The sequence below is a fragment of the Rattus norvegicus genome, chromosome 4 (assembly GCF_021556685.1).
Source record: "Rattus norvegicus strain SHRSP/BbbUtx chromosome 4, alternate assembly SHRSP_T2T, whole genome shotgun sequence".
NCBI classification, from domain to species: domain Eukaryota; kingdom Metazoa; phylum Chordata; class Mammalia; order Rodentia; family Muridae; genus Rattus; species Rattus norvegicus.
In genome coordinates, this window is record NC_141537.1 from 27413894 (window position 1) to 27431700 (window position 17807).

Genomic DNA, 17807 nt, shown 5'->3' on the forward strand with positions numbered 1-17807 from the left:
TACAAATTGAGAGGCTTAAAGGAAAGTTTTAATTACTGGAATCTCATAAATAAATCAAAGTACCAAAACTGATGCACTAACCGACAGCCAAACATTGAGTGGAACCTGAGAGAAATAGCATGAGAAAACCTACTTCATCTCATCTGGGACTATGGGGGTTCACAGAAATTGAACCAGACAGAATGAATGGGATGGACCTAGGCCATCTGCACACATGTAGCAGTTGTGAAGATGGGTCTTCATGTACAAATCCTAAAGTGTGAGCAGGGGCTGTCTGAGTACATTGCGTACCTTTGGGACCTGTTCTACCCTCTGGGCTACCTTCTAGCCTCAGTGGAAGGATGCACCTAGTCTTGCCAAGGCTTGATATAAAGAGGCTAGATGACATTCATGGGGGGGTGCTCTACTTTTCTAGGGAGAAGGGAAAGCGGGGTGAGGGCAAGAAAGGGGAGGTGGAGGAAGTAGGAGGAGAGAAGGAAGGGGAAGTAGTGGTAGGAATGTAAAGTGAACAATTAATGTAGTCGAAAAAACAAACAAAAACAAAAAAGTCAAAGCCAACTAACCAACCAACCACAAAAATTAAGCTATTGCTTCAGTCTCTGCTCCACAATTTGTCTCCCTATTTCCTCCCATGAGTATTTTGTTTCCCCTTCTAAGAAGGACTGAAACATCTACACTTAGGTCTTCATTCTTCTTGAGCTTAATGTGGTCTGTGAATTGTATCTGGGCTATTCTGAGATTTGGGGTTAATATCCACTTATCAGTGAGGGCATATCATGTGTGTTCTTTTGGATTTGGGTCACCTCACTCAGGGTGATATTTTCTAGTTCCATCCGTTTGCCTATGAATTTCATGAAGTCATTGTTTTTGATAGTTGAGTAGCACTCCATTGTGTAAATGTACTACATTTTCCATATCCATTCCTCTTTTGAAGGTATCTGGGTTCTTTCCCGCTTCTGGCTATTATACATAAGGCTGCTATGAACACAGTGGAGCAAGTGTCCTTGTTATATGTTATATGAGGAGCGGTATAGCTGCGTCCTCAGGTAGTGGAATGTTCTATTTTCTGAGGAACTGGCCGACTGATTTCCAGAGTGGTTGTACCAGTTTGCAATCCCACCAACAAATCTTCCTCTATCTCCACATCCTCGCCAGCATCTGCTGTCACCTGAGTTTTTGATCTTAGCCATTCTGACTGGTGTGAGGTGGCATCTCAGGGTTGTTTTGATTTGCATTTCCTTGATGACTAAAGATGTTGAACATTTCTTTAGGTGCTTCTTGGCCCTTCGATATTCCTACATTGAGAATTCTTTATTTAGCTCTGTGCCCCATTTTTAATAGGGTAATTTGGCTCTCTGGAATCTAACTTCTTGAGTTCTTTTTTTTTTATATTGGATATTAGTCCTCTATCAGATGTAGGATTGATAAAGATCTTTTTCCAAACTCTTGGTTGCCATTTTGTCCTATTGACAGTATCCTTTGCCTTATAGAACATTTGCAATTTTATCAGGTCCCATTTGTTGATTGTTGATCTTAGAACATAAGCCATTGGTGTCCTTTTTAGGAAATTTTTCCCTGTGTCCATGTGTTAGAGACTCTTACCCACTTTCTCTTTTATTAGTTTCAGTGTATCTGCTTTTTTGTGGAGGTCCTTGATCCACTTGAACTTGAATTTTATATGGGGAGATAAGAATGGATGGATTTGCATTCTTCTACCTGCTGACATCCAGTTGAACCAGCAGTATTTTTTGAAAAGGTTACCTTTTTTCCACTGTATTGTTTTAGCTCCTTTGTCAAAAATCTACTGACTACAAGTCTGTGGGTTCATTTCTGGGTCTTCTATTCTATTCTATTGATCTACCTGCCTGTCTCTGTTTCAATACCATACAGTTTTTATCACTATTGCTCTGTAATACAGCTTTAGGTCAGCAGATGATTCCCTGAGAAATTCTTTTATTGTTGAGAATAGTTTTCACTATACTGTGTTTTTTCTTATTCCAAATGAATTTGCAAATTGCTCTTTCTAACTCTATGAAGGATTGATTTGGAATTTTGATGGGGATTGCTTTGAATCTGTAGATTGCTTTTGGCAAAATGGACATTTTTACTGTATTAATCCTGCCAATCCATGAGCATGGGAGATCTTTCCATCTTTTAAAATCTTCTTCAATTTCTTTCTTCAGAGACTTGAAGTTCTTGCATAGAGATCTTTCACTTGCTTTGTTAGAGTCACATCAAGGTGCTTTGTGTTATTTGTGACTACTGTGAAGGGTGTCCTTTTCCTAATTATTCTCTCAGCCTGTTTATCCTTTGAGTAGATGAAGGCTACTGATTAGTTTGAATTAATTTTATATTCATCCACTTTGTTGAAGTTATTTACCAGGATTAGGAGTTCTTTGGTTGAGTTTTTGAGGTCATCTACGTATACAAGGAACAATAAAAGAACTTTGGTGGGATTTTTGAGGTCATATCATCTGCAAATAGTGATTTTGACTTCTTTGGTTCCTATTTGTATCCCTTTGACCTCCTTTTGTTGTCTTATTTCTCTGACTAGTACTTTGAGTACTACATTGAATAGATAGGGAAAGAGTGGGCAGCCTTGTCTAGTCCCTGATTTTAGTGGGATTGCTTTAAGTTTCTCTCCATTCAGTTTGATGTTGGCTACTGGTTTGTCTTAGAATGTTTACATATGAGCCTTGAATTCCTAATCTTTCCAAGACTTTTACCAGGAAGGATTGTTGAATTTTGGCAAAGGCTTTCTCAGAATCTGATCTGAGGATCTATCCCATTTATAGTCACCAAACCCAGACACTTGCTTATGCAAGAAGTGCATGCTGACAGGGTCTTGATATAGCTGTCTCTTGACAGGATCTGGAAAGTTATTAATGTAGTCTTTGTAATGGTTATAAATAGTAGCTACTGAAGCTTTTTTTAAATATCATAACTATAGGCTCAAATGTTAATTTCTTTGGTTGATTTCTTTCCACAGCTTGACAAATACAGAGGATGATCACAGCCAACCATTGGAACTAGAAGGAGGTCCCCATTGGAGGAGTTAGAGAAAGGACTGAGGGAGCTGAAGGGGTTTGCAACCCCATGGAAAGAACAACAATATCAACCAACCAGATTCCCCTGAGTTTCCAAGGACTAAACCACCATCCAAAGAGAGCACATGAAGTGATCCATGACTCCATTTACATATTTAGCAGAAGATGGTCTTGTTAGACATCCACGGGAGGAGAGACTCTTGGTCCTGTGAAGGCTTGATGCAGCAATGTAAGGGAATGCTAGGGCCAGGAGGTGGGAAGGAGTGGGTGGGTGCATAAGCAGGGTGAGGGCGAATGGCACCCTCACATAAGCAGGGTGAGGGAGAAGGGATAGGGGGGTTCTGGAAGGTAAATAGGAAAGGAGATAACATTTGCAATGTAAATAAAGAAAATATCCAATTTTTAAAAAAGGATCCCCCCCAAAAAAAAGAATCCTGAAGCTAAATTACCTGCCAGCCTAAATTGGTTTGCAGTTGAAAAGTCAGAATTTGATTTCTTAGAACTAGCAGGGTTCCTACTGCGATTGGTAAATTCACAGAACAGGTTTGGATGGAAAAGTAAACCCCAAACTGCCATGCCCTTAATTACTTAAATGACTTTCTTTTTCAATGACTATTGTCAATAATCAATTACCTATGTCTCATGGCAAATGATTAGATGTCTCCAGATGGAAAGTCAAAACAGAAAGTTTATGCAAGTTGTAAGAATCTGAGAAACTCTTTTAAGGTTTGTGAAAAATGAGTCTTAACTTTGACACTTACTATTTTAGAATTCCCAAATTCAAACCTTAACATTAATCAATTGAGTTCTGGAAAGTTATTAATGTAGTCTTTGTAATGGTTATAAATAGTAGCTACTGAACCTTTTTTAAAAAAAATAATTATCATAGCTGCGGGCTCAAATGTTAATTTCTTTGGTTTATTTCTTTCCACAATACAGACTTCCTGGTCTTTGCCGAACTATTCAGATGGAGTGCCATCATGAGTTCCATCCATGCTCCTCTGTGAAATGCGTGGTTGTTTTATTATTGTCCCCCATAATATAAAAAAGATCCTAAGTTTGATCCATTCTGCAACCAAGGAATTTGTGTTGTTCCCATTTCTTGATTATTATAAATACTTCTTAGTAATTATTTTAATCCAAACAGCTACATTTGTGGGTCTAAGTCAGTGAACGGGGTGGGCAGATGCTAGGCAAATGCAAAGTGGTGAACCACAGTGCTGAGTCCCTGTGCATAGGAATAACAGGGCAGGGGAAAGTCCTGGAGAAAAGGAGTCCAAAAGACTTAGTCTTGGAACAAGATTGGAGACATCTAATGTCAGAGGCTTATCCAACAAGCATCCTACTCTCCTGAGGTTTGCTTCTGCTCAGTTTGGACCTTGTCTAGGGTCATGGAGTTGGTCCAGGTGCTGTTTTTCCTCTACTTAAACACATTTGCAAAGATTTCTTGGAGAACGGTATCAAAGGGCAACAGTACATTGATAAAGTCCAAGACTGAATCCTCCAAGAATAGAAGATCATCTAGTTAAATGCTAACCTTATTTTTGGTCACTTCCAGGCATGGTTATTGGCTTTAATCCCAGTGCTCAGGAAGCAGCGGCAGGTAGAACTCTGAGTTCACAGTCAACCTGGTCTACAGGGCAAGCTCTAGGACAGCCAAGGCTACATAAAGAAATCTCATTTTGAAAAACCAAAACCAAACAAGCAAATTTCAGCACTACACACTGTTGCAACTCAGATGCTCGCTTAGAGTGTTCACCAGAACAGCCCTCATTGCTTCCTGAAGCATCGTTCCTTTGCAGACAGAGTTACAGTCTTTCTGTGTTGCATTCTCTGTCTTAACTCTACTCAGAGCATGCAGGTATGGGGATGAATTCATGAATCTGTACAAGCTAGATGTTCTTAATCTTCAGTGATCAGAAACCAGAACTCAGCTCTCCTTTCATTGTGCTTTAATATAGGGGATCCAGGTGAGGTCAGGGATGGCCCATAGGCTCAGCTCTAAAGCCAGAGTTGCTGTGTCGAACAGGACAGATGCTGAGAAGCGCCGTGGTAGATACTTTTTAGGAAATATTTTTTTTCTATTTTGGTGAACAGCCATTTGCTTATGGTTACAGGGATGCTTTGCTCTAGGAGCTGCTGTAGCAGTGCCTATAGAGTGTCTGTGGAGGATGTGTTCTAGAAATCCCAGTGGACTCTGAGGTGCTGATAATACCAGACAAAATTGGTACTGTTTGTTTCAGCATATATTATACAGCTTACTTCATGTTGTGTTGCTTTAAGAGAAACAAACAAAACTACTATAAAGTTGCTTTGCTCAATTTCACAGAGAGGATTCATTCTTACAGATATCAGCAATTTTGACACGATTTTTTTTTATGTCATAGGCTTAAACTTTTCAACTTAAATGTAGCAATTTCTGGCTTCTGTCTGTTATGCCTGAATTTTTAGCACCTACTATGTGGTTTGCACTGAATATTATAAGCAGTGAAGGTTGTGTAAACAAGGGCTGTGATGGTATAAAAACTGTTCTGACAAGAAAGACAGCTACAAGCTAACTAGCACGTTCTATGAGTAGCGTGGAGATGCTGGACTGAGATGTTCATGCTCCAAAGGGGATTGAAGAAGATGGTACAAGATTTCATCAAGCAATGTCAAATAATGCATAATTTAAAACAAATATTTCTAAATTTTTTAAAATAATGTTTTCTTTGTTGAATGACTTTGAAATGAGTTATTTAAATGTTCATGATAAAATATATTTATTGTACTTATATTCTTTTAAGAATTTATTTTACTTTGTGTGTTTTACATTCATACTGCATGCATTCATGTATGTGCACAGCATGTATGTAGTGCCTGCAAAGGAGAAAGGAAGAAGAAATTGCATTCCTTGGAACTGGATTATAGTTGTGAACCACCACGTGGTTGCTGGAAACTGAACCTAGAAGAATAATAAGTGAACTAATATGAGAACAAGCTTCAAGGCTCTTGTGTCCTCAAATGTCTGAGTTGTATTAGCCAGTTCAATAAGTTGTCTTATTGGTTCACTAGATTGAAGGAACAAGAAGTTTGTACTATTTCCAAGACCATAATAAGAATGCAAATTCTCCACCAACCATTTAATAAAGATACAGAGATGTGGTGTAATTGGATACCATATTTTCTTTCTTTGTTCCTTTGTTTTTTTCTTCCTCCCTTCCTTTCTCCTCTCTCTCTCTCTCTCTCCCTCCCTACCCCTTCTTTCCTTCCTTCCATTCTTCCTTCCTTTGTTTTATAAAGCAATATTTCTGTACATAGCCTATCTGTCCTGAAACTCACTATATAAAGCAGGCTGGTTTGGAATTTACAGAGATCCATCTGCATCTGCTTCCTGGATGCTGGTATTAAAGGTTCATGCCACCATACTGGGACCTAAAATATTTTTGCAATTGGTTACATATAAAGCAAAGGTTAGAAGAAGAGGCTGATAACTTAATTAAAAGAGAATGCAAAGAGACCTCACCGCCTGGTCAGGTGGGCACTCCTGAGGCTGCAGAGCGGAAGAGACCACCAACACTGCCCACCCCTGCCCACATCCCTGGCCCAAGAGGAAACTGTATAAGGCCTCTGGGCTCCCGTGGGGGAGGGCCCAGGAGCAGCAGGACACCTGCCAGAGACACCACCGGACCCTGAAGGAAACAGACCGGATAAACAGTTCTCTGCACCCAAATCCCGTGAGAGGGAGAGCTAAACCTTCAGAGAGGCAGACAAGCCTGGGAAACCAGAAGAGACTGCTCCCTGCACACACATCTCGGACGCCAGAGGAAAAAGCCAAAGACCATCTGGAACCCTGGTGCACTGAAGCTCCCGGAAGGGGCGGCACAGGTCTTCCTGGTTGCTGCCGCTGCAGAGAGCCCATGGGCAGCACCCCACGAGCGAACTTGAGCCTCGGGACCACAGGTAAGACCAAATTTTCTGCTGCAAGAAAGCTGCCTGGTGAACTCAAGACACAGGCCCACAGGAACAGCTGAAGACCTGTAGAGAGGAAAAACTACACGCCCGAAAGCAGAACACTCTGTCCCCATAACTGACTGAAAGAGAGGAAAACAGGTCTACAGCACTCCTGACACACAGGCTTATAGGACAGTCTAGCCACTGTCAGAAATAGCAGAACAAAGTAACACTAGAGATAATCTGATGGCGAGAGGCAAGCGCAGGAACCCAAGCAACAGAAACCAAGACTACATGGCACCATCGGAGCCCAATTCTCCCATCAAAACAAACATGGAATATCCAAACACACCAGAAAAGCAAGATCTAGTTTCAAAATCATTTTTGATCATGATGCTGGAGGACTTCAAGAAAGACGTGAAGAACTCCCTTAGAGAACAAGTAGAAGCCTACAGAGAGGAATCGCAAAAATGCCTGAAAGAATTCCAGGAAAACATAAATAAACAAGTAGAAGCCCATAGAGAGGAGACACAAAAATCCCTGAAAGAATTCCAGGAAAAAGAGAATGCAAATTAAATATAGTGGTTTCTTTAATGAAAGGTGTAGGTTCTTTATATAAAAATATAAAACAATAATATATGTTAAGATACACAATAATAATGAGTCTTCTCTATAAAACTCTAAAGAAAGGTAATTTATGTAAATTATACTAGTAGAATTTGACAGATGTGTCTTACGATTAATATGTTAAAACAAAATTGATCAAGCAAAGACTTCAATTATGTTCATACACATGAACACATGTAATCATACTGAATAATTTACCATGCAAATTAAATTATAAAACTTCATTTGCCACCTTAATATCAATTGAGATCCTCATTGCAAAGATATTTATAAGTGGTTTTAGATATTAGTACCACAAACATGCACAAAAATAAAAAAATAGAATTCATAATGTTATTCATATTGTGATTAATAGTTGCTACATAAACGTGTCAGAAACATAAAAATAAATATTAATTTGAGGTGCTTAAAATTTTTTATCTGTATTGAGCAATAAAGCAAGTTGTTGATGAAATAGAAAAATCAAGAGAACAGACCGCAAATCCCAGAAATAGCTCACAGTTTATTGTCAACTGCTTTGGATAAAGAAGCAAAAGCAGTTTAATAGAGGAAGGACAGTCGTTTCAATAAAATGTGCTCTGCAACCGGATATTAACATGCTCAAAACTGTACTTAGAGCCCTTACCCTTCCAATAAACATTAACTCAAAATGAATCAAAGTCTTAACTCAAAAGGCAAAGGCACAGAAGAAAATCTAGGTGATTTGGTTTTTATGAATAACTTAGTAGATGTAAACCTGAAAGCACAATCCATAAAAACGGATAAATTATGGACCTCATTAAAATTAAAAACATCTGTGAGATGCACAGCTAAGAAATGAGAAGGCAAGTCTGGAAGAGGATGGAATTTTTTTAATTTTCCCCTTATTAATTTATTTATTTTTTCATTTTACATCCAGATTGCAGTCTTCCTTTCCTCTCACCCCCTGACATAGTCCCTTCCCCACCCCTTCCCCTTGCCTTCTGATAAGGAAGAAGCCACCCTGGATCTCCCCACACCCTTAGTATCAACCACCTGGCACATCGAGTCACCGCAGGACTATGTTCATCCACTCCCACCGAGGCAGGGCACAGGATCCCCAGGCAGGAAACTGAGTCATGCGCAGCCCTTATTCCAGGTGTTGAGGAGTTGCATGTAGAGCACGTTACGTATCTGCTACGTCTGTACAGGGGCAGGCTAGGTCCAACTCACATAGGCTCTTTGGTTGATGGTTCAGTCTCTGGGAAGCCCAAAGTGTCCAAGTTAACTGTTGGTCTTCTTGTGGAGCCCCATATCCTCTCCAGGTTCCTCAATCCTTTCCTCGACTCTTCCATAAGACTCGCTGAACTCCATCTAATATTCGTCTGTGGGTTTCTGCATCTGTTTTGGTTAGCTTCTGGGTGGAGCTTCTTAGAGGAGAGTGATGCTAGGCTTCTGTCTACAAGCATAACAGCATATAATTAATAGTGTCAGGGACTGGTCCTTGCCAGGGTACAGGATGCCCAGGCAGGCATTGAAATGGGTCTCAAGGTGGGCCAGTCATTGGTTGGCCATTCCCTCAGTCTCTGTTCCATTTTTATCTCTGCACTGCTTGTAGGCCGGACACATTTTGGGTAGAAAGTTCTGTGTGTGGGTTGGTTTTCTTATCCCTCCTCTGGGAGTCCCGCCTGTCTACAAGAGGCAGCCACTTCAGGCTCTGTATCCTCCACTGCTTGGAATCTCGGCTAGAGTCAGCCTCATAGACTCCCTTAGAAGGTTTGAAAGAGTTGTACCTCACGACACAGACACAGCACTCCTGAGCGTAAAGTATACAGAAGCAAAGAAGCTAAATAATAAGGAGTGCCCTGGGGAGGATGCTTGAATCTCACTCAGAAGGAGAATTACAATAGGCATGAGGGGTGGATAGAGAGAAGGTACTGGGTAGGAGATAGGATAGGGAGGGGAATGTTGTAGGGATCAGGTATAGGGAGAGCCAGGGAGAGAGGACCAGGAGAGGAAATGGAAATTGGTGATGGGTGGGTGGGGGGCATCTCTAGGATGTGCCAGGGACCTTAGGATCGGGGAGGTTCCAGAGAATCTCTGAGACAAAATATTTAAAAAGCACAATTCAATAAAGAATCAGCATGCGACACAGACAAATCTTCAACAAAACTTAACAGTAAAGGATCAAATGACTTAATTAAAAACTGACCAAGGGTAATAAAAAGAGAAACCAGCAAAGAAAAATACATACCAAACAATTGTATGAAAAAGATTTTTGTCGTCATTGGAGAATTGGGATTTGCAACAGTGAGATCTGCACAGAGTCATTTAGAAGCTTACACATCAAAATGTTGACGCTGAGAGCTGGCAAAGGTAGAGAGCTAAGGAAACTTGCATCTATTGCTGCTGAACGTCAAGTCAAGAGTAACCCTGGAAGATCACCTGACAGATTCTTACAAAGCTAAACATCATACCCAGTGATGGATTTTCCTAGGTTTTAGCCAAAAGATTTAGAAAATTTTGTTTAAAAAAATTGAATGCCTATAGCAGCTTTATTCCCAAGGGTCAAAGTTAGAAAGCCACCCCTATGTCCTTCAGTAGTTGAAGAAACAAACGAAGAGTCAGTGTATGTTCACGTGATGGGAATTTATTTCCTAGGGGCTGCCATGATGACCACACATCGTTGACTGGGTAGCCCAATGGCAGACACTCATTTTCACACTTTTCTTGAGTCTGGGAGTTATTTAGACTCTATCTGAGAGCCACAAGGCAGAATCCACTCGTGTCTCTTTCCTGGTGTCCACTGATTTGCTAGGGACCTTTGGCATTCACTGGAGCATTTCGTCCTAACTGCAGTCTCCACATGGCCTTCACTATCCATGGGCCAATGTCTCTGCATCCATCTGTTCCCCTCGCAGGACACAATCAGCCTAAGTCCCATCCGAACAATCATCTTATCATTTACCCTGCAAGCACTCTGTTTCCAAACAAAGTCATAATCAAGGAGATTAAGACTTTATCATGATTTCTTTTGGGGGGGGGAGGGGTGTGGAGAAGAAGCAATGCAAACCAAACCACAATGGAGTATTACTCAGCAATAAAATATAAGTGAGACAGACATTAAGTCACTAAAAGATTCATATATTAGAACTGTACGACATCCTTGAAAATTTAATATGAGGAGAGAGAGAGAGAGAGAGAGAGAGAGAGAGAGAGAGAGAGAGAGAGAGTTAAAAGATGAATAGTTGTGAGAAGTTCAGGGAGCAAGAAGGAAGGCTGAGTAGGTGGATACAGAGGATTTATTAAAGCATTGAAATTAGGGAGGTGGATTATTAGTAGGGAAATCAGGGGTCAAGGAGGAGGGTTAAGTAGGTGGCACACAGAGGACTTATTAGAAACTATTTTGTATGATATGGAGGTGGATTTATACATGCCTAAACCTGTAGAGAGGATAACACAAAGAATGAACCCAAAAGTAATCTGTAGATCTGGGAAATGCCGTTCAACATCGGCTTAACAGTTATAGCAAATTTGCGGAATGGACGTAGAGGATGATTTGTTAAAGGTTCAGGAGAACGCATTAGAACTATAAAATGTCTGCTCAAATTCCATGTATATCTGAAACGTGGGTGAAAGAGAATGCCTATGACTTTGCTTAAAAATATTTGTTTTAAAAGCCTCTAGATTTCAGATAGTTTCTTCAGCATAGGAGGCCAGGAGGAAGCTTTCTCTGAATCAATTAACTTTAAGTTGAATCTGTAGGGCAAGATGCGTTCTTGTGAAGGGCAGGTGGGAGAGTGGACAGCTGGAAAAATGAGAGGGCATTAGAAAGATGCTCTCAGAAGGCCTAAAGGAGCAGAGGTGGAAGGGGCAGGGCAGGAGTGGGAGGGGCAGGGTGTGCAAAGGAAAGCTTTCAGTAGCTAGATCCTTTTTTTTTTTTCTTCCTTCTGTAAAACCATAGCAAGGTAATTTGACCTTTTAAAGGAAAAAGAAAAAAAAAAAGCAAAACCAAACCAAACAAACAAAAAAAAAAAAAAACTTCATGATTTAATCAGGATGGTTTAGAATATGACCAGACTTGGGAAACTATCCCTGACTTTTTGACAACTAATTCTACATAGATACAAATTAGAGTGAGGGACAATATTAAGAAAGGGAAAATCATACTTGCTCAAGAAAGAAGTGAGACTGGTTCAGACTTAGGTGAGGTCAGTGGATACAGACATATGGGGTATACATGACATACAGTGTTGATGATGATAGAAGGGAAGACTGCTTGCCATATTTATCTAAATATGTGACCTGGAAAGGTGGCTCAGTGGCTAGGAACACTGACTGTTCTTCCAGAGGTCCCGAGTTCAATTTCCAGCAACCACTTGGTGGCTCACAACCATCTGTAAATATGTGGGATTCTCTAAGTGATTGCAGCCTGATGTCCCCGGTTTTTGCTGTTCACATCCTTTTCCATGGAATGAAAATTCTTAGATCAAACATTGCTTAAAATACATGGGCCTGGTAAATGTGTGCATATTATTGGCTTTCCTTAGCGTTTATTGTAATGGGACTGGACTCATGATTAGCACTGACTTTGTGTGGACATATACGGTTTATTTTGATTTACTCTACTTGGTAATTTTAATTACAGACTCTCCCTTTCTGTAAAAACAAGTTTTGAGAAATTTAGCCAAATAGTTATAATGCATTAAGAGCAAATACTTAGTCCCTTCTTGGGAAGAAGCAAATGTGTAGAAGATGATACCTGAATGGACAAAAGTGTCAGAAAAAGGAGCAAGCAGTTTGGGGAAAACACAACATGGAGTATTATATTAGATTTTATGCTTCATAGCTCACTAGTACTTTTAGAAAATGTGTTTTATTCTTAAATATATACAGATTATTAAGAAGTCTACATGCTTAATGAATACAAATTGTATCCTTGGAACATATTCATGTATGGTGACCTTGTTTATTTCAGTAATTCATTTCATGTTGATGCTTGCACCTAGGTCCCCAAGGCTGTTTGCTATTTCTAATTATCAAGAGTGCACTAAGCCACACTATCATCTTTTAAAATCCCTGGAAGGGGACTAAAGCTTTTTTTTTTAAACCTATTTCTGTCATTTCAGTATTTAGAAATACATCGTTGTATGACAAGTATAGGATCGTAAAAGATTTTACATTTCAAAGTTAAACAGAACCATAATGTTAAAATGCTACTGGTGCTATGGCTAGTACATCAGAAAGGTGAAAGTGGTGAGAGTTTTAAGTTCACTTTTGATCTTAAAAGGTTTTTGCCAAGATAGTTAAAAGCTAACTCCAATCCTCCTAAAAGGTGTAAACCTTGGAGTAAGTTTCAGTCATTTTTAGTTACATGGTTAAAAGGAAATAGAGTTCCCTCACCCCTTAAAAAAGCTTTCAGTGCATACTCAAAAACTTCCAACTAACTTGACTAACTTTTATCTAAAGGTTTAACGATGAGACATACATTTAAGTTTTTTTAATATAATAATAACAGTAAGGCACGTGATGGTATAAACAAATTCAGTTTAAATTAGGAAGCTACAAAATTTAAAATAGATCTTTCCTTCCCTAATTTTAAATACTGTTTTATTTTTATACATTTCTGCAGAGAGTCCTAATTGTCAGTGTGAGTGGGGCATTTACTCAATGTAAGAGAGGAGAGACCTCTAGGAGAAAACCTAGATAGATCCAGGAGCCACAGAGGCAGTGGTGTTTCAAGGAGCCCAAAACTGAATGAGAAAGAGTGCAAGAAAAGACCCCCTCATGTCTCCCTGTCCTGATCTCCAAGTTGGTGTTGGATCCAAAGGAATTGCACAGTAGAAGGCAATTACTGTCCCTCCCCCCGCCCCCGCTTCCGAAAAGTTCTCTCTTTTTCAGCGCCTATTTTTGCACAGATGTTTTATTTTCAGTCCAGTTCATTCCCTGGTGGCTTAATTTACACTTAACCAAAGACCTCCAAGAGCATGTTTATTAACGATTGGGAAAACGAAGACCTCTACCTCCCCAAACAACTGCGACTTAACTGGCAGAGAAAGGTTCATATATAGGCACATAAACCTGTGCATTGATGTCTACACCTTCGGTGAGTAAGTTTGCCACCTGAAAGTTCCTTTCTCCGCCAAGAACTGGCCACCGCAGTGCATCTAAACTGGTTCTGTTTCAGCTGACCCTATCACCCCTGCAGGCGACTGGGAAGCTGTTTTCAGCCATTGACGCCTTGATGCAGGGGGCCCTAGAGGTGAGCAGGCAGAAAATGACTAAAGGAAACGCTTTCTTCCAGATCCTTCCACAGTCCTTCCCAGTCATCTTAGGTGCCTGCCCCTTAAACCTCTTAGAAAGTTGGCTTAGAAGCCGGGCAGAAGGGTCAAGAGATTGGTGTTGGTGGTTCCAGAAGGCGGAGCATTGAGGCCAGTGTGGCAGCTGTCTTCTCTCCTTGCCACTCAGTGAACCCAGACCCTACAGAGCCCACAGCTCCCAGCTGAGCGCTCACAGTCCCCGCGCTGCGCCGTAGTCACCACATCTCCAACTCCTTGCGCTCGCCCTCTCCCGGACACTGCAGAGGGGGCAGCTCTTGGGCACTCGGAGGAACGGCACGCTCCCTGCACAGGCTGCATCGGCTGCATCCCGGGTTCCGCAGACTGCAGCTCAGCCTGTGGGCTCGGTGACTGGAAAATGCCGACTTGTACCTGAGGTCCCCACCCCACTCCGTCTGCTCCCAGAGCGACGGCAGGGGGCGGGGTAAAGGGGGCGGAGGACTCCGATTCCCTTGTGGACCCAGGAAGTTGTCCTTTAAAAAGCACATCTTCAGCCCGCCTTTGAGCGCCGCCTCGTCGGAGCAGCATGTGGACTGGTTCGCCAGGTCCCCTAAGTGTTCTGGGCTGCTGCCGCCGCCGCCTCAGTCCGAGCAGCCACTGTGGGCAGCGAGAGCCACGCGCAGGTCGTGGAGCAGGGGCGCGCGGGCACTCTGTCCCCAGCTTGCTGCTGGGCTCTTCTTCTCAGGAGGTGGCAGTCACTGTTGCTGCGGAGAAGCCAGCCTGCATCTCCCTGCCTGTTGGACGCTCAGTGAGGAGTTGAGATTGCACCTCCAGCCGGGACCCACATGGCTTGTTACCTGGTCATCAGTTCAAGACATCTCAGCAATGGGCACTACCGGGGCATTAAGGGAGTCTTCAGAGGGCCCCTCTGCAAGAATGGATCTCCGTCTCCGGTAATGTGCACACAGGAGCACACACCCATCCGCACGTTCAAAACCAAATGCAAACAAAAAGAGACATTAGGAGACACTGTCCTGCCTGATAGAGCAGGTTAGACTCCCAGGGAGTAAGCTCGGTGTCTATAGACGCACTTATTCTAGCGAGGGGTGTGTGCTTATGTGTTTCTTTTCACTCCAGTCATTTGATCTGTGGTGGTATGCATGCAATTGTTTACTGAACACAGTTAACTGAAGGGAGGAAGGAGGATCTTCCGGCCGAGTCCATGTAGGAATTTGCGGGCTTAGGTAGTGTAGAAAGTTTGAGTGACACTCTGCAATGTGCTTTGTGAAGTCTTACTTTCATATTAGTTTAAGAATGTTACAGCTGAGTTATAAGAAATTAAACTCCTAAAATTGGGGTTTGTCTTGGCAAAATGAAAAGGGGTGGTTTCTCAAAGCGTTCCAGAACCCAAGACTCAGTTAGATTCTTTAGTTTAGAAGAAAGTGAATGAATGAGTTCTTTGAGGAAATCCAAATTGGGTTGTATGCTAGATTACAGAAAAATACTTTAACCCGAAATTTGAGTGCCTTCATTTTACTTAGTGAACTGTTCAAATTCTGTCGTCCAAAAGCCAAATGCTCCACTATATCAACTAATTCACAGGTGCTATAAACTAATGTTTCTGGGATTCTAATGAGTTTAAAGAAAAACATGTATATATGCTCAAACTATGTATGTATGCATGCGTGTGCACATTGTTTGAATATATATATGCGTGTGTGTATGTGTGTATGTATGTGTGTATGTATGTATGTATGTATGTATGTATGTATGTATGTATAATCAGTTTTAGACCACAGTAAGTGAATGACTAAGTATCCAAACTCAATGACCAACTTTTCTATTCTGGTTTTGAGCATTTTTTTTATTCTGCATAACATAGAGAGGAAGAACTTAACTTGCCTGAGTATTTTCAACCTCACGCTCTCCTTTGCAGCTGAACATTTCATTAGTGTGAACTATTTACAACTGCTATCTATTATAAATACCACTGGTTAAACAGCATCTGCGATTTGCATGAGGAAGCTGGAGTCGGGAGGGACGTGTACTCACATACATTACCAAGATTCCCAGTGACGAACTCTCTGCTCATATTTGCACGTACTTTAAAATGTATGTTGTCGTAACACCCCAAACTAAATGAGAGGGAGCCAGGGATGTTACTGGGAAAGCACTGTTTCCATTAACAGTTACAATTAAACTCACAGGGCTAGAAAGGGACTTGGCAGTTCCAGCTGACTGAAAAATATAGCTCATAGTCAGCCTAAGCGGTGGATCTCAATCTTGCCTGCTGTAAAGATTTTTAAGGATTGGGGTTTCTGCAGCCTCAGCAAACCATTACAGTATCCAACAGCTCACTGTGTCAGGAGCATTTTCCTCAGGGCAAGCCTCTCCTCCCTGTTCTTCCTTAAGCACATGTTGTCTTGTAAACCTAGAATGTTCCAATTTTCCTAAGGGCAGTCTTAGTGCATTGCTAATCCCTGTGGTTGTCTCCCTAACCTTCCTGAGTTGGGTTACTGTGTTCTAGCATATATGTCTCAGTCTTGGGATGAAGGAAGAAATATCTCCTCTTATTTATACATTTTAATTCTATTTAAGGAGATTAAAATATGACGTTGAACTAAATTCTCTACTGTTTAAAAAGATAGTTTCTGTCCTTTGGTCAAGCCTATTTCTCTGTCTCTTTCTCTGGTTGCTCATGTCCCCAAAAGCCTGGCTGGCCTCATACAGACTGGGCGTGCAAATATGAATGACAGGCTCCAGTCTTTCATCCACAGGGCTGCGCAGGTTGTCCGGGGTATGGCTGCACACCTATGCTATACTATTTTTATAGTTAACTTGGCTGATTCTATTACTGTGCTAATTTGAGGACTTTGTTTTCAAGTCTCTTCAGTTTGACTCACTGGATGATACTCACTGAAATGATGTATAAGTTATTTTAGAAACATGCAAAATACCTTTTATATGTACTACACAAACTCATTTCTTCTGTTTACCTTTTTCTAAATTCACGTTTTACCAGGAATCTGTGTCTTTCTCAGGAAAGACTTTGACCAGTCTTTCACATGAGGTGGGCTGTGTGGGAAACTGTTAGGTATCCCTTCTTTTGTCCCTGTTGGATTGTTAAGATAAGTCTTTATTTAGTTTAAATTCTCTTCCTATGGCATGATGTCTTTCTCTCTAAGGAAAAATAAGTCACTATTTCCTAGACTCTAAAGGATGTGCTTGCCATTTCGATCAACAGGTTGTCAAATAAGATAGATATGCATTTATTCTCATGTTCAACAGTAGTTGTCAAGATATAGCCAGGTTGACATTCAAGTATTCATATACCCTCAATACAAATATTAAACTCATTAACCATGTAATGATTAAATATGATAATTTACAGTTTTGAAATAGATATCTACCATTATAATACATTTTCAAGTTAATTTCTAGAATGATATAAAACCGGATGTTACCTATAATTGTAATTTCCCAAGATTCCATTTACCTAGAACTGTAGACTGGGATGTTAGCTGGTAACAAATTTTCACAAAGTCTCCCAGTGCTTAATGTTTAACCTTACTCTTTTAACCTACCGCTCTCTAGTCATTCCACACAGTTGTTGCTTGCAGAGCTAGTTAAAAGTTAGACATGCCTTAACATTAAATAAAGTACAATTACCGCATAAGAATATTTTGCATTCTGTTGTGGACAGGATGACGTTGACAATTACTTTTTAGCATAATACATTTTATTTTTTGATTTCTGCTATAGTTATACCTGTAAAATATAGATTTGACATTTCACTGTCTAATATATAATATGGTTAAGTCTCCAGATACTTAAAAATAATTGTACAGATTTCTTATATTCAAGCTGTGTCTGTTTAATGGGAACAGGAGATAACAATCTCAAAGTACAAAAGAGAGGTATAAAGATACACATACCCACACACACACACACACACACACACACA

At 40.7% G+C, this 17807-nt stretch overlaps 1 protein-coding gene and 1 pseudogene across 1 annotated transcript in view; both read left to right on the plus strand.

Moving 5' to 3' along the window:
• Window positions 1-13995, plus strand: part of Ranbp1-ps1 (RAN binding protein 1, pseudogene 1) — a 182204-nt pseudogene extending 168209 nt beyond the window's left edge.
• Window positions 13996-14581: 586 nt separating this feature from the next.
• Window positions 14582-17807, plus strand: part of Zfp804b (zinc finger protein 804B) — a 551800-nt gene continuing 548574 nt past the window's right edge. Inside the window, 1 exon segment of the mRNA NM_001447388.1 lies at window positions 14582-14796. Coding sequence (NP_001434317.1) covers window positions 14689-14796 — 108 coding nt within the window. The 5' untranslated portion in view covers window positions 14582-14688.